The sequence below is a fragment of the Carcharodon carcharias genome, chromosome 2 (genome assembly GCF_017639515.1).
Source record: "Carcharodon carcharias isolate sCarCar2 chromosome 2, sCarCar2.pri, whole genome shotgun sequence".
Classification (NCBI taxonomy): Eukaryota; Metazoa; Chordata; class Chondrichthyes; order Lamniformes; family Lamnidae; genus Carcharodon; species Carcharodon carcharias.
The window spans coordinates 211,471,918-211,494,989 of NC_054468.1; the positions used below are offsets into that span (position 1 = coordinate 211,471,918).

The window sequence follows — 23,072 nt, forward strand, 5'->3', positions numbered from 1 at the left end:
CAATTAACCAAATTGACAGGGCTGTTTGTCCAACCTTAAAGTTGGTGGGCAGGCGAAGAGCCCAAGCGGCCTTCGCATTTTTCATGAAACCTCATCCATGGGTGGGTTCCACCCTGTGCCTCAGGGAGATTTGTGTGGTCTTTTGCGCAGGACCCGAATCTCCCTCTTCCTCCCCACCCGCACAGGTAGCACTGAGCGCTACTGGGCACGTGTCACGCCGGGTGGGCCTTAATTGGCCCGCTACGTAAAATGGCGGCACGCAGCCGATCGGGGGCAGTGATTGGCTCAGCGCCCACCTGCACCCACTCCCGACCCGCCCTCCTGACAGCCAGAAGATTCTGCCCAATATTCTGTTAGTTGTTTTAATTTCACAACAAAGATAGCTATGGTCTCCCCTGGGGCTCTATTCTGTGAACTGAACCTTTGCATTGTGACTGAGGGCTTGGGTTGAAAATGTCCCTTAAAGAGGTCTACTAGCTCACTGAAAGTCTTTGAATCAGGAGCACTGGGGGCCATCAAGCTTCGAATTAAACTGTAGGTCTTGCTCCCACAAATGCTTAGGAGAATCGCTCTCCTCTTTTCTACCCCTGTGATTACGTTGGTTGAAAGTAGAATGCAATATGTTCTATATCGAAGACCAGTCATCTGTGGCTGGATCAAGGGGATCGATTCTGCCAAACTGTGGCATCTCAGATGAGTATATTTTCCTTTCTTTTTAATGAACTTAGATACTCAATCGCTGGGTAGGTACAGCAACGGATATCATTCATCCTCAACACCAGTTTGTTATGGAGTTAGTGTTGCAGGAAACCTTTCTTTGTGGACACATTGAACGTTTTTTTACGTTTGTGCATCAAATTGTCTAACTAAAGAACAACTCCCTCCTAGAGGTTCCCCGTGCCGCTAACCCAGTGGTTTACATGGATCATTTGATCTTACAACATAGGATTATTCTTAAAGCTGCATTTATCAAAAGTATAATTACTACAGTGTACAACATAAAACAGTAAATCCTCGTAGCATTTTCAGACTGGAATAATGAAAATAAACCAAATTGCATGCTGTGCAGAATTCAATTTGAAATTTTTTCTTGTTTGGAGGTTTTTTATTGGCAGGAGAAAGTGTGTCCAGGGGAGGTGATTGCAGTCAAGTGCGTACAATTATCCAATGGTTACACTGATGCACTAATAGAATATGCTGCAAATTGTCATTGAGTTTTGCTTGTGCTGACAATGCTCCATAGCAAGTTTCCAGATCAGCAGGGCAAAAGGGAACTTCAATGGAACCACTGGCCCATACATTACTCATAAGCCTAACAGATAACTGGGAAACAGTTGGGAAATATGCCACCTGAATATTTATTTCAACCCTAGAGGCAGAATGGAGAGTTAAGGAGAAGGATACGTTGTAACAGGAAAGAAAAAAAATTACACCGCACAGATTCGCCAAACTACACCTCAACAGCTTTTAGCAACTTATAAAACCACTGAGGTAATGCAGCTCACATCAAACTCTTCTTCAAAAAAAATAAAGTCATTGCAGAGAACATGTCCAACTTAGTTATTTTTCTTTTTATATTAAAAAAGTGTTTTATATTATATTTTCCAGCAGTCTGATAGATAGCCTGCCAGGAATGCTAATGTATTCCAACAGTGAAAAGCAGTGGGTGGAATCGGGAGGTGAGCAGAGACGTTACATTCTCCCACCTAGAGTTTTCATTACAAACAAATGTCAAAAAAACAAAGAAGCCACAGCTGTGGTCTTTGTGGTAATACAACATAACAACCCACCAGTGTTGAGTAATGTTCTCTGGCTTTGGTTAGCAACAAAGCATCCTGACATGCAAGGAAAGGTGGAAACTGACCCCATTGTTTTCAAAATACTACACAAAAAGTGTGAACTCCATCACATGTGGTTCACAGCAGAAGAAAACACAGATCAGGGCCCTAAACAAAAGGTGTCCTTTTTTCACAACTATGCAGTTATGCACCCGATATTTGTTAGGCAGGTAGATTCCTTGGTATTTCACAAATATGCAGCAAGCTTTAATCTAAGTAACACGTGTGCCCTATTTATTTAGGTGAACAGCTTTATAAGGATAATAGTCCCACTCTTTCTAACAAATTGTTTTCCTGAAAGCATGTTCCATTTAATATGATGTACAGCCGGATCATACATTTGGGAAAATATTAGGGGTTTGCAGCTTGTATTTCTAGAAGATTCCATTCAATTTGAACCCAAGTTTTCATCACTTAGTAGAATTTTCAGTCAATTAATGTCCAAAAATAATTTTCGAAGAATGAGGAACACTTTTTCAGAATTAACATAGCTAAGTGAAATACCAGTGCATATCCTATCTTTGCCTATATATTCTATGCAACGTGCTTTTCTTTGAATAAAATGAGCATTTTAGTCCTCTGTTAGCATACAAGGAAACAAATTGTGACAAAGCACTTGCTAGTTGGTGATTAACTTAGACTTAATAGGCCTAAAAATGGCAGTCTCATATCAAAAAGTGTAAACGCTTATAAGATATCTGTCCTAGTTATCCAGCTTTTCAATTTGTTTTCCTGGCAGATTTGGGATTTTCCAGATTTAATCTTGGTATGTCCACAACAAAGAAATCTGACAGGCTGAGCAAAGGAAAGTAAAACTACAGCAGGATTCTCTGCACTAAGAACTAGATGGAACTGGAAGATTCTGCCAGAACTATTCAGGAAACGTGTGCGTTTGTTGGGGAGGTCAGGGGACAATGGAGGGAAAAGCAAAGGAAAGACCAGATGAAACGTATAACTGAAAATATAATGCATATGGATAAAGCCACTTAACCCAAGATGCAATCTCTGGGACACGAAGTCTAAGAATTAGAAAATATATACGAACTGTCAAAGATGACATAACCAGGATCTAGTGTGAACATAATTTCAGCTTCATCATCTTTCTCATTGTTACATTACATAAAAAGCATCGTCTACAATCTCTTCATGGATCAAACCTACATTAGGTCCTGACTAGTCTTTAAATAAATAATTAACCCTGATCAGGAGAGCAACTCACTAACTTACTCCCCTCCCAAGAGAGGTGAAAATGAACACTCGGGGTGCCTGGCCATCATTTAGGTCTTTCTAATGGCAAACACAAAACACCAATATGGCAACTTGGAAATGTCAATCATTTTTACTACTTAAATAAAAAGAACATAGAATATACAAAATGTACTTACTTTTCCTTAAGGATAACTTTGCTTTCCTTTCTCCAATACTCTTTGAAGTCTGAACAAAACTCATACCACAGGGTAAATAAATGATTTGGAGTGACTTCTTTATCTCCGGACTTTGGCTTCATGCTGAAATATGCTGCTGTTTCCAAGAAGCTGACAAAAGGAAACAATATAATCAAAATACAAGCCTGAAAGACATTTGTAGTCTTCTGTTATTAGTCAGTAATAATCAGCATTGAAGAAAAGTGCATTATATTTTAGACAATCTTAAATTGGTTTTGATTCACAATACCTGAGAGAATGCAGAAATACAGTTCAATGAGTACCGATGCACATGATATTTACCATTGCAATCCTTCAGCATAAATATTTGAAGTTATGTACTCCTCCATATCCTTCTGGATGCAAAAAGATGCCTCAAAGCTAATCCCTTTGAAAATCAGGGCAAAACAGATGGTTCCAGCATACCTTGTACATGTAATTGGGTTTCCGACTTCATAGGAAATTATGAATGCCAAACGTGAGCCCATTATTTTCAATTCTAAAAGCAAATCATTTATACCTGGTAAATGTTGCTTTCCTCACAATGCAGATCATCACGTATTTGGAGTTTTAACCTCTACAACATTACCATGTAACCCAGGATGGGGATAAATGAGGGGGAGAGCTGCTTGGTACATTGGCCATCTTACCTTTTGGCTCACTTTTACCCTGAATCGTTTCTTACCAATGTCAGCAATCTAGTCCTAAGCCTCTATCACATTCTCAACCTGTGTCTCACAAGACTGAGCCCATTACTTGCTGTGGTACATCTTAAATATTTAACCTGATTTCACCCAGTCTACAACTGTGCTTTGAAAGTAGGATGGCATCTGGTCTCAGAATTTCCATCATTTTTCTTATCTGGCAGAGCAAAGGAATTCCATAAAGTTTGAGGAACAAGGTCTCAACCACCTTTCTTTCAGATCAATGGGGAGAAAGAGTGCATATCTAGGATTATTTAGGAGGATTGGGGTGAACAATGGAGCACAAAACTGTCAACTTTTGCTGCGGCAAAGAAGATCCACATCCACATAATTCTACTTTGGCATTGTGTCAGCTCTTGATGGCATACTTACTTATCAAATTGTGTAATCAAATGAACTACCAGAACATTAGAAATCTCAGGTATTTGTCAATTAACTGGACCTGTGCCATCTGTCCATGGAAAGACAGAGATCTTATACCCAAAGTGGAATATAAGTTTTTATTTCCAATGATTTCAATGAAAATCACGATGACAGAAATACATGTACTGGCAGGAGTTTGGTAGGCATAGAGCACAGATTCAAGATAATTGACAGGAACACTAGATGGAAGATGAAGAAAATTTTTTTTAATAGTGAGTTATGATCTTCTGGAATGCACTACCCAAAAGGATAGTGGAAGGTGATTTATTAGTAGCATTGGAAAAGGGGAATTGGATATATGCTCGTAAAGGTAGATTTTATAGGGCTAATGGGGAGAAAGTGGGGGCGTGGGTGGAGATATTTGCATAGCTTCGTGTCTAGGGCCTGGTGTTTATTGATTTGCAGGCCATCAAGCATCTCAACAGAGTTGAGCAAGATAATCAACACCATAAAGGTCAACTCTTCTGGCATATTTTTCTCAGATTGATCTGTAGAATTGAGGAAGTTTTTCTGGAAATTGATACACAATGTATTATTTAGAACACTCAAGTTTGCAGTTTTTAAATTTAGTTTTGAGTTCCTTTAGTCTTTGTAGAAGCTGTAGGAGTTCATCGTCTAGTATATGTAAAAGATTATTTGATCATAGGATAAGAAATAAGAGGAGTAGGTCAATTAGCCCTTTGAAATTCTGCTCTGCCATTCAATAAGATCATGGCTGATCAGGTTGTGGTCTTAACTCTACTTTCCTGTTTGCCGCGCAGAACCTTGGACCCCACTGTCAACCAAAAATCTGTGGAAATGAGCCCTGAATAATTCAATTACCCAGTCTCCACTGCTCTCTGGGGAAGAGAATTCCATAAACTAATGACCTGCAGAAGAAATTCCTCCTCATCTGTCTTAAATGGGGGAATCCCTTATTTTTAAACTGTGCCCCCAAATACTAGATTCTCCCACGAAGGGAAACATCCTTTTAGCATCCACCCTGTCAAGCCCCCTCAGAACCTCATGTTTTAATAAGAAAAGGCCAATACCATTCTCCCAAATGAAGGAGGGGTAAAACTTAAGCCGTCCCAGCTCATAAGAACACGGTCATATAGATTATTGAAGTATATAGACTGGATCATGCTGTTAATTTATTCGCTATGGAGTAATTTGCTAAGACACTTGGGCTGAATGATCTTCTGGCCTTGGGAAAACTTGACCTGGATAGGTCTAATCAGCCTCAGCTAACAGATGAGGGGAAAGCTCTCTAGCCTGCCACATCCAGTTAAGAATGGTGGTGGGCAGCTAAGCAAACAGAACGAATCTCCACAAACATTGGTATCTTCAATCATGATGGGACCCACAAGAGACAAAACTGAAGTGTTTGCAGGTCTCTTCAGCCAAAAGTACATGTGGACAATCCTAGTCAGGCCTCTCCAGAGGTCCCTACCTTCATAATAAGTGTTCAGCCAATTTTGTTTAGCCCACATGACAATAATTAGCAGCTGAGTACGCAGGATACAATGAAGGCTATGGGGCTTGACAATGTCTTCTTCTTCATTGGCACACTGGATGCAGCACTAACAATCCATAGGATACACCACACCAATTCACTAAAGTTGTAAGTGTGCAGTAGCTTTAATGATCTTATATGTGGGGAACCAAAACAGAATGGTCATTGCATAAGTTTGCATTTGATTTGTGTTGAATGAAGTGGCTAGGTCTCATTTTGCTGCAGACCTATAATATTTACTTATCCTTGGGTAGACCAAGTTCAAGTTTGGAAGGAAAATTGCTTCATACCTTATATGGTCCATCAAGAAATTGAAACAGATATTAAACACACCAAGGGAGACCTGCTGCACCTGATCATAGTAGAACTCATCAAGGACCACCCAAAAGGAAAAGCAGAGACTCCAAGTTGCCCAACAAATCAAGTTACTGAGTGAAACAGGGGAAGCAATTTGACATTTTGTATTACAAGCCACATATCTTTGTGGAATGGAACCACTTTGCTATAATTAAGATCTCTTTTAGCAAAGTACTGACAGAGCCACATGTGCAATTAATTGGTCCCAGGACAAATTACAAATCCCATGTTTGTTTGCAAATAAAGACCTGAACAGTTAAAGCATGCAGAGCTATTTGTCCAGATGCTTGGCTAATGCAAAATCTCTTCCACAGGTGCCTCATGTAAATAAAGGCATTACTACTGTAGGCTTAACATACAGGGTGATCACAACTTTGAATATAATAGGAATAAAGAGCCTACTTACTGCCACACAGAGCCCTATCCAATTTAAGAGAAACTGGGTGTGTACTGGCTCTGAGCAATTTATTGATCTGTCACAAGAATTGCATACTCACACCTCTAACATTGCCTCTGCCTTACTTCATCACAACAGTCATCATAATTCTCATGCATGCCTTTGTTGTCTCCAGACTTAATTATTCCAATGGTCTCCTGATCAGTCTTGCAACCTTCAGCATCCATAAACATCAACTCACCTTAAATCAAACTGACCAGCAATGGCCCCCAATCCCTCAATGCCTCAAATCTAAAATTCTCATTCTTGTAATTAAATTCCTCATGGCTGCACCTCTCCCTATTGCAGCACTCAGTCCTTTACCCTCCCCCTAAATTCTCTGTTCCTCTGAAATTCAACTTCTTGTGAACTCCTTTTCCTTCATCCCACCATTGGAACCTGTAAATTATCGACCGAGGCCCCATTCTCTGGAATTGCCACCTTAACCCATCACCACTCATACCTCCTTTGATTACTTTTGGCCATGCCTCGAGTTTTCCTCTATTGACTTGATGTCCATTTCTCCTCATACCTCTCTGAAGCACATTGGGATAGTTGGGTGTTCACTGTATTATGCAAGTAAGTATTAGCAGTTGCTGTACATCCCTCCTTTTGGGAAGAGGGCGCCACCTTTCATTCAGGTACGGTAGACATGGATCACTGTGGAAAAGTCTCTGTCAGTATAACAAAACAGATTCCAGCAACTCCAATTTGGGTTTTTTTGTTCAGAAGCCTTTCTAACCACCATTACACACCAATTGCTTGATGAGAATGTAAACAAGTTCATAATCCTCATTCATTATATTTGAAGATGTGTGGACAAAATGTCGTGCAACATTTATGATGCAAAAGCATCGAGTAATGGCCACATCAAAACACATGGAAGCCCAGCTGCCTACTTTTGATCATCAATGGTACTGCCACTGCTACCATTCCCCACCTCCACCCAAACAATCAATATCTTTGCGGTTGCCATTAGTTGGCTTGATTGGTGACCTCAACATTGGAAGTAATATCCATCCCATTACCACCATACACTGTGGCTGTAACATGTACAACGTGCATGCTGCACTTCAGCAAAGTTACTTGACACTATCCTGCCAAGTACATGTAATCGTTATTCTGAGATTCACTGGGTTGAAGTTCTGGAATTCCCATTTAATTTTAAGGGAGTAGCTTGATCTCAAGGACTGCAGCAGTTTGAGGAGAAAGCCCACCAATTGTTGCTTATATCATGATGGTGAATAAGTTTAATTTTGTAGCTGCAACATTGTGACTGGCCATTTCCCTCTATAAGTGTTGACTGGCCTGCTATCTATTTTAGACTACCAGCATTTCCAATTTGTCCTTTTTATTTTTCAGTCCATCAACACCCACTTTTGACTCAGGCATTGGAAAAGAGGGCAGAGTTGCCCTCATTTGCAGTTAGCCTGGTTCTATCAGCTGTTCAGGAATATCCAGCGCTGGTTTTCATATGCTTTGGGCAGCTCAATTTTTTTTTGCCGATGCTGCTCCATCATTGGTAGATTTAGAATTATCCATTGATGAGGACACTACACAGAGCAGAGTTTTCCAAAGTTCCTGCTGAACTCAAATTGCTGGCTTAATACAGGGACAAATATGTTGGAGTCTACAGCTTTCTAGCTTTAGAGTGCTTCAAAGCCACACCATTAGCAAATGGCATTTATCTAACATCTTTAATATAGGAAACATCCTAAGGTGCTTCTCAGAGATGCAAGATGGCAACAATTGACACCGAAGCAAAGAAAGCAATGTTAGAAAGAGTTTGGTCAAAGAGGTGGGTTCTAAGGAGTATCTTAAAGGAAGAGAGGGAGGTGAAGAGCTAGAGGTGTTTAGGGAGGAAATTCTAGAACATGGGTGCTGAGACAGCTGGGGGACACAGTCACCAATGATGGAGGAAAAGCAGTGAGTGGAACAATGGACAAGAAGGCAGAGTCAGAGGAAGGAGGAAGTCCTGGGGTTAGAGGGATTGTACGGTTGGCAGAGATAGAGAAGGGCAAGGTCAGGAAGGGTTTATACATGAAGATGAGAATCTTAGACTTGAGGCAAGGTAACAGAAGCCAACATTGGTGAGCAAAGACAGAGATGGTTGATTAGTGGGATTTGGTATGGGACACAGTAAAGTCAACAGAGTTTTGAATGAGCTAAAGTTCATGAAGTACAAAAGATAGGAAGTCAAGCCAGGAGAACTGTCAATTCTGGAGGTAACAAAGGCATTAGTGAGAACTTAAACAGATGACCTGAGTAACACTATGGAGGCAAATTATATTAGAGATGGCACTAGGCAAGTCTTTATGAAGAAAATAAGGGGTTAGAAGCTCAGCTTGAGATTCAGGAGGATGTTGAAGTTATCAACAGTCTGAGACAATGGTTAGGGTGGGGTATGGTATTGCTAGCAACAGCAAAGTGCTTGTGTTTTAAATATTTAATTGGAGGAAATTGTGGCTCAAAGACTGGATTTTGTACAAGGAGTCTGATAGCACAGGGTTGGGGGATGATAGAGAGGTAGTGCATGGTGTTATCAATGTGTGTGTGTGGAAGCTGGCCCCTTATGTAACCAAGGAGAAGAATATAGATGAGGAAGGGGCAGCAGCCAGGGATAGATCCTTGCTGGAAATTCCAGAAGTGATGGTGTAGGGGTCAGTGGAACTGGGGAAGATGGCAGTCTTGCTGAGCTGGACAATGAAGAGGCTGCGTCGGAGGAGGGTGATGTGGTTCACTAAGATCACCCAGAGAAAGGGGAAATGAGTCATTCATCTGTGGATATAAAGCACCACTAATATTAACAGTGAAGAGTTGTTTCATCCCTTAAATCACCACCGTCCCAAGCGCAACTCAATGATTCGGTCTGATACATCTAACAAGTAGTTACTAATTGGGTGACTGCCTTTTTATTTAACCAAATAAAAAATACTGCTCAGTGATTACAGACTAATAAGTTACAATTATTTACTAAAGGTTTGTTGCTAAAAGCTGTATAAGATGTCTTGGTAATGCGATGTGGCTTCTGATCTTTACCATTGACAATTTCATTACATGACAAAACAAGAACGATGGGTAGCAGAACAAAATGTTCCTTACTTGTTAAAAATGCTTGGAATGTACACTTAACCAACTGCACATTTCAAATTACTGGTGTGGGGCTGAAGGTGAAGAGAAACAGAAGAGATCTTGCAAGGAAATATTGATTATTTCATACATAGTAGTTCCTAACACACTTTCAAAAGACTTCCAGCAGGTCCAAATCAGTGCATGGAGATATTGCAAGGCTGACATACTGGATCATTTTTGTGATGCCCTGAGGAGCACTCCTGCTTCTGCAAGCCTCACAAAAATAATTTAAAACTTTCCTTCTCTTTGGCTCTATGAACAGGTAAACTGATTGGAGGATGCACAGCACATGCTCAGACCAGTTCTATCCTAACATGGTAATCATCCTAGATATGTAATAGAGTCCTGATTTGCAAATTATTTGCACATTGGCTCTGTGGCCAATGAGCAGTTGGCTCTTCTTAAAGTGGCAGCAGACTGGTTGTTTACATTAATGGGGTTGGAATTCTATTGAATCCATTTCGAGACCAATCTTTCCCTAATAATGCTCATTCTGCCAAGTTAAAATGGAATCGGGGTGTACTGTCAGTTCCTTCTCTGCAGCATGCAACCCTTTGCTAAGACCAATGTTAGGAATACAACTCCAACAAGTATAAACCACTTCTATAAAGCTATCCAATTTTCACACAGACAAGATGCCCCAACAAAAAAGATGCATATGGTTCCCTCAAATAAACTGACATTTTCCACAGGGTACTTTATTAATAATTTCCACAATGATAATGCTTCTAACAATGTCAAATCCATTTAACAAAAAACAGCTCAGCTGTTCTACAGACAGTGAGAGGAGCACTGAATGCTTATCTATGGCTTTCACTGTTTAGTGAACATTTCATGATAAACAGAAAGGTAAGTGCACTGAATCCATTTTCTTGTCAGACCTGGTTATTGTAATGGCTTAATCAAGACATCTGGTCTGTGCAATTGTAAACACTGCTATGTGGCTTCATGTAAATCCAACATTTAAACCTTCACCTGACACAGGCTAAACTGCTCAAGTGCTGTATGCTCATTTTTATTACATTTTATCAATATTGCAAACCCAATGATGTAATTTGTTTGTGGATTACTGAAATCATTCCATGTTACATCTCTGGTAAGGCGAGGCTGGAGCCTTTCCTGTCTGACTGCTTACGTTGTATAAACACAGACCTATGTGCTTTCATCAGATCATAAAACACCTATTCATAAATATCTTGGATAAAGTGCCTATTTTGATGTAAATATTCCACCTTTTCACTGGCTGACTTTTGTGTCAAAATCCACTACCCACAGATTAATGAAAAGTAATCCCAGATTTAACTTCAAAACCATAGACAAGTCAACCTTTTCCACGTTAAACCGGTAATGAACATTAATCACATTAATCTTGGTTCATCTAATCTGTTACTTCTCCTTGTGCCCGCCTGACCTTTCTCCCCCTCAGTCATTTCTTTGTACATGCTTGCTAAGCAGTAACTAATCCTCACTTTAACTGTCCACATTGGCACTATAGAATTGTCAGATGCAAGGAGAATCAATCCTACATATTGGATTTAACCTTAATAAAAAGAAAAGGAATTAACTTTTCAGGAAGGCTAAATGCATTGAACATCCAATTCTTTCAGTTACCGTCCACAAATTTTATGTTTAACGTATAATAAAGTGGACTGGCATTACAAATTGCCTTTGAAAAGTTTACTGCTGGCATCAGTGGCGGTTAGAGTGACTCAGTAACAGCAAAAGCAGTCTGCAAAACGTTAAACAAAGATTTTCTTTTGTACAATTGCACAAGCGTGAACTTCACTTTTAACCCTTTCATCCAAGGAATCTTAAGAATTTCTATTCCCCATGGAAACATCTCACACGGAAATGGTTAATCTCCCAGAGCTAATATTTTTGGACATCTTATTGCTGAAGCGATCATACAATGTTTCAACAGTTCAGTTTCTCCTCACCCTAGTGCAACCTGTAATTTAGCACTTTTGAACTGGAGGCAGTTTTTCAAATGCCTAAGCTATTTGCAGATGCCTACTTCATTCACAATGCTGTGAAACTCTGGTTTAGAATTTTAATCCCTTTGATCTGGGAACAAAAATCTAACTGTCCATTGCATTATGAAGCCTCTATGAAAATGATTCACTTTAAAAACAGCTTACATTTATATAGCGCTTTTCATGACCACCAGACATCTTAAAGCACTTTACAGACAATGAAGTATTTTTGGTTCTGCCAAAAATAATAAAAACAAAAACAAGATATTTAAGTGTTCTGCCATTCGTTGAACCAACAGAAGACGATCAGTAAAATCTTTAAAGCTGTGATTTGCTGCTCTGTTAGGGTGTCGTTCCAATGGTTCCCTATACTGAGCAGCGTTTTTCAAGTTTCTGTTCCTAAACTTTTGTCATTGCTAACAAGATAAACAGCAGCTAGAAGCTGCCCAAGCACAAGTGATTATCCCTCCTTCTGGAAACACCCAGTTTCGCCTCAACTTTTCTCTCTCAACTTCCTGGCCGTGATCAGATGCAGCAGAATTGTACTCTAACACAATCTGTAAACTCATGGCCTGGCATATCCCCCAACTCCTGGCCTAGCATATCCCCGCATTACCATCAAGCCAGGGGATCGACTCTGGTTCAATGAAGAGTGCAGGAAGGCATGCCAGGAGCAGTGCCAGGCATACCTAAAATTGGGTATCAACCTGTGAAGCTACAACACAGGACTACTTGCTTGCCAAACAGCATAAGCAGCAAGCGATAGACAGAGCGAAGCAGTTCCACAACCAACGGATCAGGTCTAAGCTCTGCAGTCCTGCCGCATCCATCGTGAATGGTGGTGGACAATTAAACAACTCACTGGAAGAGGAGGCTCCAAAACAATCCCCTTCCTCAGTTATGGAGGAGCCCAGCGCATCAGTGCAAAAGATAAGACTGAAGCATTCAGCACTTCTGGCAGACGATTGTTGCAAGTGGATGATTCATCTTGGCCTCCACCAAAGATCCCCAGCATCACAGATGGTGGCCTTCAGCCAATTTGATTCACTCCACATGATGTCAAAAAACGGCTGAGGGCACTGGATACTGCAAAGGCTATGGGCCATGATAATATCCCGGCAATAGCACAGAAGACTTGTGCTCAAGAACTTGCCGCACCCCTAACCAAGCTGCTCCAGTTCAGTTAGAACACTGGCATCTACCCAGTAATGTGGGAAACTGTCCATAAATGGACACAATGTACACAAAAAAGCAGGACAAATCCAACCTGGCCAGTTACCTCCCTATAAGTCTACTGTCAACCATCAGTAATGTCATGGAAGGGGTCTTGAACAGTGCTATCAAGTGGCACTTGCTTAGCAATAACCTGCTCACTGATGCTCAGTTTGGGCTCAGCCAGGGCCACTCAGATCCTGACCTCATTACAGCCTTGGTTCAAATATGGACAAAACGGCTGAATTCCAGAGGAGAGGTGAAAGTGACTACCATTGACACCAAGGCAGCATCAATGAGCCCGAGCAAAACTTCAGTCAATGGGAATGGGGGGAAAACTCTCCGCTGGTTGGAATCATACCTAGCACAAAAGAAGATGGTTGTGGTTGTTGTAGGTTAATCAGGACATCAGTGCAGGAGTTCCTCAGGGCTCTGTCCTAGGTCCTGCCATCTTCAGCTGCTTCACCAATGACCTTCCTTCCATTATTAGGTCAGAAGTGAGGATGTTCGCTGATGATTGCACAATGTTCAGCACTATTCACGGCTCTTCAGATACTGAAACAGTCCATGTCCAAATGCAACAAAACCTGGACAATATCCAGCCTTAGGCTGACAAGCAGCAAGTCACATACATGCCACACAACTGCCAGGCAATGACCCTCTCCAACGAGAGAGAATTTAACCATCATCCCTTGATGTTCAATGGCATTACCATCACTGAATCCCCCACCATCAACTACCTGGGGGCTATCACTGACCAGAAACTGAACTGGACCAGCCATATAAATACTATGGCTACAAGAACAGGTTAGAGGCTAGGAATCCTGTGAAGTAACTTATCTGATCTCCCAAAGTCTGCCCACATTCTAAAAGGCACAAGTCAGGAGTGTGATGGAATACTCCCCACTTGCCTGGGTGAGTGCAGCTCAAACAATACTCAAGAAGCTCGACACCACCCAGGACAAAGCAGCCCGCTTGATTGGCATCACATTCACAAACATTCACTCCATCGACTACCAGTGCACAGTAGCGGCAGTGTGTACCATCTATAAGATGCAATGCAGGAACTCACCAAGGCTCCTTAGACAACACCTTCTAAACCTATGACTGGTAGAAGGACAAGGGCAGCAGACAGATGGGAACACCACCACCTGGAAGTTCCCCTCCATGCCACTCACCATCACTTGGAAACATATCGCCGTTCCTTTGCTGTTTCTGGATCAAAATCCTGGAACCCCCTTCCTAACAGCACTGTGGGTGCACCTACACCACATGGACTACTGCGGTTCAAAAAGGCAGCTCACAACCACCTCCTCATGGGCAATTAGTAATGGGCAATAAATGCTGGCCTAGCCAGTGATGCCCACATCCCATAAATGAACATTTAAAAAAGGTATTTTGTGCAAAACTCCAAGTACTAACTCTCAAACCACCATATGGGATACAATATCATTGACCCACTTACACACAACTCCTGGAGGAGTTCATTAGAACATAGGCATTAAAGTCTGTACACTATTGCCCAACTTGTGGAGGGAGATCAAAGCTTGTGTCCGTGAATGGATGGTAGTAACCAACAGCAAAATATCTATTATCCAGTATGTGTGGGGGAAGGGTGGTGCAGGTTAATCAGAAATGAACGCTCCTTAAGCGTTTCACGTTTGCAACCAACCAGAAAGCTCCTGGGTGATCTTGTGCTGATGTTGAAGTCAAATGTGCAGGAGTGTGCAAATCAAATGAGTGCCGCTGAGGGACCACTGATCGACATGGGAGTCAAATATTATTGGAAGTAGGCAGCAAAGTGGAGTTGAGACCACAATCCAATCAGACATGATCTTGTCAAATGGTGGAGCAGGCGCGAGGGGGTGAATGGCCTACTCCTAATTCTTGTGTTCTTGTACCTTAAAATCCCCCAGTAGGCAAAGATGTACTGACTTTGGGATTCAGCTGATAGCAGTGTCAAGCTCCTCATGGGAGTCGTCTTTCAGCTCTGTAGTGGAGCACAACATTGGAGCACAGATACTCATGAGGTTAACTGGTCCTGTTTGATTTGAGAGAACATGTTCTGAACTGTTTGTGGGAGGGTTCTTTCATCAAGTATAGTAAGGTCCTTACAGCAAAGTTTACCTTGCTCACAGATTTCCTCTGAATACATCCCCTGCCAGGTAAATGTGTAATGTTTCTCTTTCAGTGATCCATTTTTGGCGAGCCTCGTCTCTTGTAGGGAGACTACATCAATAGTCAGCAGATTAAGCTCCATGCCGATCATGGCTGTCTTGCTACCAGCTGCAAGTCATCTTTCAATCCTGTGCACATTGTCCTGATGTTCCAGCTTGCCAATTGAGGAGCTGACATCATCTTTATTCTTGTTTATTTCATTTGTTTGCCCGATGCAATGGATTCTGTCCACCTGTTGAGCATAGATTCTAAGCTCCAGGCACCCATTGGAGCAGATGGGATGTGGCAGGTTAGTACCTTACTAGTCAGGGGGCTGCCTGACTTGTGGGGGTGTGGTTGACTAGTGGGATATAATGTCCCTCCCACATTGGAGACAGCCTATAGCATCTGACCCCTCTGCCCACTGAGTTGGACTTAATCACTCTTAACTGTTGTCCCCTTTGTTGTGTTTATTCTCTGCAGCACAACTGGAGTGTCCTCTCCAGGGTGCAAGCCTGGGCAAAGTTTAGGGAGCCTCTGGGCTGCCCAAACATCAGTGTTACCTTTGACCTCCCTGGATGAGTCCAAATGAATACAAAGCATTATGTATGGCACCCAGCTTGGTTGCAGGAGTTGAAAGAAAGATGACATATTTAGACATCAGTTCCACTTCACATTTTTTTTTAAAATGGGGTTTACCCCCTTAGCCTTCAACTCTCCTGAGGCATCTAACCAGGCAGTGGAGCTACTCGTCCATAGCTGGGAGTTTGGTTCATGAGTGCCAGGGTGTGTACACATGCCCGATACCACTAAAAAAATCAAAAAGAAAATTCAGCATAAGCTATTTTTACCAAGAGTGTAATGAGGATGTGGAATTTGTTACTATAGAGAGTGATTGAAGTGATTAGTATAGCTGCATTTAAGAAGCTAGATCAGTATAGGGAGAAGGGAATTGTGCATTACGATGATAAGGAAGACAAGGAAGGATGGGAGAAAGCTCAAGTGGATCACAGACGACAGCATGGATTGGTGAGGCTGAAAGACCCGTTTCTTTGCTTATTTTCCTTGTAATTCTATGTAACAAATGGGTTTATGCTGCTTAAGTCCCATGAAGCCTATTTTTTTTAATAACACTTGGAAAGTACATTTGCCAGATAATGAAGGTAATAGTGGATAAGAAAGAGTTGGGAAAGTATAAGCATTCCAATGGCTGAAAGGTCAATTATTCATCTTCAGAAAGTGGCAGTCACTTTTCAAATGAAGTTTATATTCCATGAACACAACACAGTAATTTAAAAAAAACCTTTTTTTAAAGGGATTTCAGAGTTTCTTGGTCTTTATAGCTTAACTGCTCACTGAATAAACTTGCTGAGCTATCAGAGCAGACGCAATTTTCTGGAACCGGTAGGTCAGTTGGTAAATATACAAACATTAAAATGACAAGCAGAAGAGACTTTCTGATCCATCAAGCTGGCCCCACACTGTTGATGCCTGACGATATACTCCTACACACCCCCTCGCCTGCATTCATTTAATCTCCTGGCAGAAGCAACAAAAAACAATAGGGGTTATAAGAGGAAATAAATCTCCAATTAGAGGGTTCCTCTCCAAACCCTCAGGTGACCAAGACTAGGCCAGGACACCTGGGACAACATCTGCTGACCTACCCTTAGCATTTCTCTCCATAGGATAGCTCGCCGAGCTTAAGTAGGATTCCTTTTGCACTTACACAAGTGCAACAGCAGATCTACGTTCTAAATTGCAGCAATTGCAAAATCATCCATTATGAAGACAATACACGGGTGGACCCACCTCCAAAATAACTTCCTTCAGGAGCCACATAAAATGTTGTAATAGGCAACTTGTTCTAGCAAGATTGTTATATATATACTTTCTTGGTGAATCAGAGCCACAAACAATTAAAATTGCTTCAGGAGATTAAGATGTGCGAGAGCTTTTATGGTGAGTGGTTACTTTAGCGCAGTTTACATTTAAAATAATTACATTTAAATCCTTCTTTCTATAAGGTGTTTGGGCATGCCATTTGCAATCTGCTCAATCTTTGATCACATTGCTCTCATTATCTCTTCACATCTACCAAGCATGAGATTCACACCATTTTTTTTTTTGCTTAAACATTTGATTCCGCCTGCTACAAAATACTTGAAACCTATTGCATAATTTTCCATCTTACTGAGTGTTTAGAACAGGGTCACTGGAGTTAAGGTCACGTTAGGTAGAAATTATAATGTGGAGGGGGAGAAAAGTATCATATGCAAGACGTGGGAATATTTCTCCTCATCCTCCTCCTATCTCCATCATTTTACTTCACTCTTTGCAATTTTCCAATAACATTGTCAAAGTCGTGTTTGAATAATTCAAGCGTTAAGGAGCATTCAGCACCAAGCAGGAATTGTGCTATGCTATAACAAAGTTCTGTCAGGAATCCTAATATACATCATGGACCTTATCACTGTTAAGGCCCCTTATGTGATTGGCCTTGTTACAATTTTGTGGTGTATAAAATTGTTCTGCTTTATGTTCTGTGACTGTATCTTTAATTCAAGGTAAAATGAAAGCCTGGCAGCGGGTGTTCATATGACCTGTTCTGAGGTCTGCCCGACAGCAAGCCTGGGTGATTTGATTGTTAGAAATTAAAGTGGCCCAGGTTGTTTTACTGGAAAGATGATGCAAGGTGCTTATACATGGAGACAATGGCTGCAGCCTGTGTGCTAACAGTGGATAGACTGAGAGTCTCCAAAGTCCCAGAAAAATGTTCAGAATGTTGGGTTGTAAACAGTTGTGTTTTAAACTGTCCATTTATTTGCAAGATAAAAGAGAGTTGGGATCTCAAGGATAGATAATCTGGATACAAGGCCCCTATGATTCATATTGTCATAGAGATAGACCCCTAGACCTCGAAGCCTAGATATCCCTGAAAACTCTTAGAGAGGTTCGTCTGTCAAGATCAGGAGAGGGAGATCAGCTCGTGTCGGTGAGACGTGGATCACCGCGCAAGAATGTGAGTTGAAGCTCATACTCAGATTGGGCAGACCAAATTTGTGAAGAATTAGATGAGGCAGGAAGATTTGCCTAGCTTGTGCTGAGGGAGAATTTCTGGGGGAGAAACCCTCACTGTGAAAGGCAGTTCTGAGATTAAAAGTTCCCAGGCTGAGAAAGGAAAAGAACAGAAGCAAACCCTCGGCAGCTAAGGATCACTTTGGACTGATTGCGGAAAAACTGAATGTGAACTTAAAGGACAGTGCAAAGTAGATCAGTGAAGTGTGTTTTCAGTTGTGTTAAAAGAAAGGGGAATGTTGTGTTTAAAGAAAGGGGAATATTGTGTTTGTGGTTTAAAGTGTAAATTGCCTACAAAGATAGTATTCAGTTACTGGTGCTTTTAATCTTAAGATATGACATTTTGTTTTGTCAACCTTTCAGCTATTAACTGGAAGTTTTAATTTCTGTCTCTATGGAGATCATAACAACCTAACTTATAAACATGCTGACTTAACTGAAATTTCAGTTAAGTCATAAAAAACTAGATGCTAAGGTGGGTGGTAGAAATAAAAATAAGAATAAGGTTGTTTCAACGACAAAGGCTTTTACAGAGTTTAAGTACAGGTCAACCATGATCTGGCTGAATGGAGAAACACGATCGAAGGGATAGATGGCTAGCTTCTGCTTCTGTGTTCCTGTACAACTGCAGCAATCTCAGTCAGCATCATCTGACAGTCCTGTTGAACATTTATTTTCTTTGGTAACCATGGTTCCATCTAGAAGATGACAAGATATGGCTACTTCAAAAAAAAAAGTTAAATCATAACAACTAGATTTTTTGCTTTACAAGCTAATCAATGTTAAAGTCCCTTTCTTTGAAAATAGTGTTGGAGATTTTTTAAGTTTGCTTTTCACACAAGTTTCAAGATTTAGAAATATTTTCCTATGCTCTTCAGCTACCCTGCTCAGCTCCACCTTTCTAGGCTTACTGGACTATCCAGTCCTTGAAGTCATGAAGGAGAGTGGCATTGGCTTGGGGGTTAACCTGATTGACCAGTGTAACTGTGGTAGAATATACGCTGAAACTTTGTTAATCTATTTATCCACAGCTCCCACTGATCTGTTACCAACGTTATGGCAAACAATCAGGATAATCTCAAAACAATATCCTGGCAAACATGAATTAAGCTCGCCATCAAACATTGCTTTAGTTCCAACTATTAGAAGTACTAATGTAGCTTAGTGACTCTTCTGCTTGGGCTCAAGAACAGTAAAGTTAGGAATTCAGATTAGCAAAACATACCTACATCCCAGCATTTTATGCCACTGGGCACAGGTGTTTCAATACATTGTGCCAAACATTTACTGTTTAGGGGCATGAAGTTTACAACAGTGCACTATTTTTTTTAGCCAGAAAAATATGCCTATAAATGAAGTAGAGGCCCATGAATAAAATAGAAATAGAACACCAGAAGTAATTTTGATCAAAATTGAAAATGACAGGATAAAATCATTGGTAAATAATTGGTGAATGCCAATGAATGATAGGGACTGTTTAGGAAAGTAAGATGCTGCAGGGATTTTAATAATCTAGAGGTAAAGTGGGAAAATCAGAGTGGAAAAAAAATCAGAGCTTCAAACAACTTCATAAAGGAAATACTCACCAGTTACATGTAAAGCCAAGTAGAACAAATACCAGATATATTCAAGCTGTCAAACAGAATCTATTGGGGCCAGAACTTGACTTGCACAGTGGCGCTAAACATGCTGTATAATACAGGTCAAGTATCCTTTATCCAAAACCCTCAGGGCCAATTGCGTTTCGGATTTCAGATAATTTCAGTTTACGTGTATAGGACTAGGCCTACTTACATTACAATAGCCGAAGCCTAGGTCAGCTGCAGTCTAAAATAAATAAAATGGCTAGAAAAGTAAGATGTACCACTGAGTAATAAATACAAGGTACCTGGAATAAGTTCCCACCCATGGCGCCATCTGCAATTATGGTTGTAGGAGAGGGTTCACAAGGTAAACAGTGCAGACAAAAATCGCAAGGTAAACAGTGCAGACAAACAACTAGACTTCCCGTGTTAAAGGTCAGGTGTGGTCGGCTCAGGTCAGAGATTTCCCACGCTAAAGGTTGGTCTGGTCAGCTTGGGTTGTGTCAGCTCAGGTCAGGGACTTCCTGTACTAAAGGTTGGGTGCGGTCGGTGAGTTTCCTGTTGGCTTGGGTCAGGGACTTCCAGCACTAAAGGTCAGGTGCGGTCCACAAGTTTTGGGTCAACTTGGGTCAGAGATTTCCTGTGTTAGAGGTTGGGTGCGGTTGGCGAGTTTTGTGTCAGCTCAGATCAGGGACTTCCAGCGCTAATGGTTGGGTGCAGTCAGTGAGGGTGGTGTTAGCTCGGCTTGGGTCACAGGCTTCCTGCGCTAAAGGTTGATGATTTTTTTTTTTAAAAAGCACTGTTTTTGAACGTGTTCAGCTTTCGGATTCACGGATAAAGGACACTCGACCTGTATGTGTTGCTGCAATATTGCACACTCAGTGCTACTGGCCAATATGAATTCTACCACATCACCTTTTTAAGTTGGTCAGCATTTAAGTTTCTAGGCCATCATATAATTCAATCTAATATTTAAAAGTCTAAGGCAGACAATACAGAGTCACAATATCCTGGAAAAAGAAACTTGAAACTGTGGAGGATTACAAATAGAAATTATCAGCCTCCTCCCCAAGACAACTAAACATGTAGTCCAATAAAGCCAACCATTTTTGTAGGTCAACTCTATCTACTGGACATTTCAATGGCTGGGATTTTGCATTAGAAATATAGTGAGGTACTCAGTAAGGAGTAAATATGATGGCAACTTCCATCAGCTGCAACAAATACAAGGGCAAATACATCACAGTCAAACGCAGAAATCAGAAAGATGCTGTCTGAGTTGCCCTGCTCCTCCAGAAGCTTTGCTAAGCTGCTACCTCGCCGAGAGACCCAAGAATGAAATACATGCAATGGTATGAAGTTTCCATTAGATACCCACCAGACATGCCAGAAAAAGTTGGAGCTTGTCCATTCAAATGTGAGAGAATTTTTAACAGTGTGGTCAATTTAATTATTATCAAGTCTCCTTTCCAACACTGCAGGCATTTTCTTCTCCAAGCATGCAGTCTCATTCCATCAGATTTGAAAAATAAAAAAAAAACAAACTGGATTTTAAAAAAACTTTTTCCTGTATCTCTTTTATCTCTCTTTTAATCCCATATTCCCTTTCCTCTAATATTTTGTTTCCGGCACATGATTTGACATTCAATTAATTATTCTAACTTACAATCCATGGTTTAAACTCTACCTGTCTCAATGGGGATTCTTCAATCTGATTGGCTAAGGAGGTAAAGGCTTGCTCATCCTGTTCACATAGGTACTAGTTACCTAGTAGAAAGCACCATGTTACTAAGTTCCAGTGCAAAAGCCCACAGATAGTGTATGGTTAAGTCTAATGACCAGCTAGCACCATTCATTCACCACTGACTGCAAAATCTGAACCAATATATCTTTCAATTTTTTCTAGGATTGCAGAAATTAAATTTGTTAATTCCTGACAGTCTTTTCTCAACCTGTCCCAAAAACACAAACTCAAATTCTATTTCAAAGAAAAGTCATATTGGACTCAGTTTCTCTCTCCACAGATGCCACCAGACCTGCAGACTTTTTCCAGCACTTTGTTTGTATCTCAAATTCTGTGTTTGCTACTATACTCTTTCAAGCTCAAATATGAAGTGTCGATGAAAAATAGAAAAATGCATCTTGAAAGATCACACTACGGATACTTTAGAAGTAAAAATGTTACAAGCTCTCATTCAAAGTAGTTAAACAAAGGTCAACAAAAAAATCTGGAAATGATATTCATATTAAAGGCAGTTGTGGATAATTAAAATAAGCATTACTAGAGGTCAGAGGCATTGTGAAAATTGACCATATTTGACAAGGGATTTTTAAAAATTTGCCTATTTCCACAGATGACAGCTTTTTTGTTATGATGATGGACATTTTGGGAGAGAAATTCATTTGCATAACACTACTTCTAGTTGCATGACAGACTCCCCAGAAGGGCAGGGGCAGCCTGGGGCACAACCTGCCCTGGAGTATGCAGAAGTGCTTGAAATATTATGCAAGATAATTTATCTCCCTTTTTGTTCTGAATTAAGCCCTTTAGGGAATGAATTATGTGGCATTATTAGAAAATCAGGAAATAGCACCAGTGTTCAATTAATTTGTCAAACTAAAGATTGGAAAGACTTCTTGGGTTTTTCAATATTTTAATAATATTAGCAGTGAAAGAATAAATAGAAAAGAGAACTTGAAAAGCTATACATGAGGTTGGAATAGAGGATGCATATTAGAAAGTTAAGAGTAAGAGCTGTCTCAACCGGCTTCTTAATCAACTAACATATCAAAAAGGATAACAAAAGAAAATTGTGCAGATGCTGGAAGTATGAAATAAAGACAGAAATGCTGGACCAAATGCAGACTGGGTGACCGTTTGCAGAACACATCTGTTCAGTCTGCAACCATGACCCTGAGCTGCCAGATGCTTGTCATTTTAATTCTCTACCTTGCTCCCACTCTGACCCCTCTGTCCTTGGTCTGCTGTGGTGTTCCAATGCAAGCTTTAGGAACAGCACCTCATCTTTCAAGTGAGCACTTGACAGCCTTCTGGACTCAACATTGAGTGCAACAATTTTAGATCATAATCTCTGTCTGCACTTTGTTTCAAGCTTCTTTCCATTTTTTTAATGCTGCTTTCATTTTTTTCTCCCCCACCCACATCTCCTTCACTTTGCATTCAGGTGGCAGCCATCCTGCCATTCACACTTCCTTTAGATGCATCTTTTGTTTCTTTACCACTCTTTGGCCTAGCAACA

The 23,072-nt window shown here is 40.8% G+C and overlaps 1 protein-coding gene across 1 annotated transcript in view; it reads right to left on the reverse strand.

Moving 5' to 3' along the window:
* The window catches only part of fmn2b (formin 2b), a 401,079-nt gene that overhangs the window by 42,960 nt on the left and 335,047 nt on the right, over positions 1 to 23,072 (reverse strand). Inside the window, exon 17 of the mRNA XM_041207507.1 lies at positions 3,224 to 3,373. Within this exon, the coding sequence (XP_041063441.1) occupies positions 3,224 to 3,373 (150 nt within the window). The remainder of the gene's footprint in view (positions 1 to 3,223; positions 3,374 to 23,072) is intronic.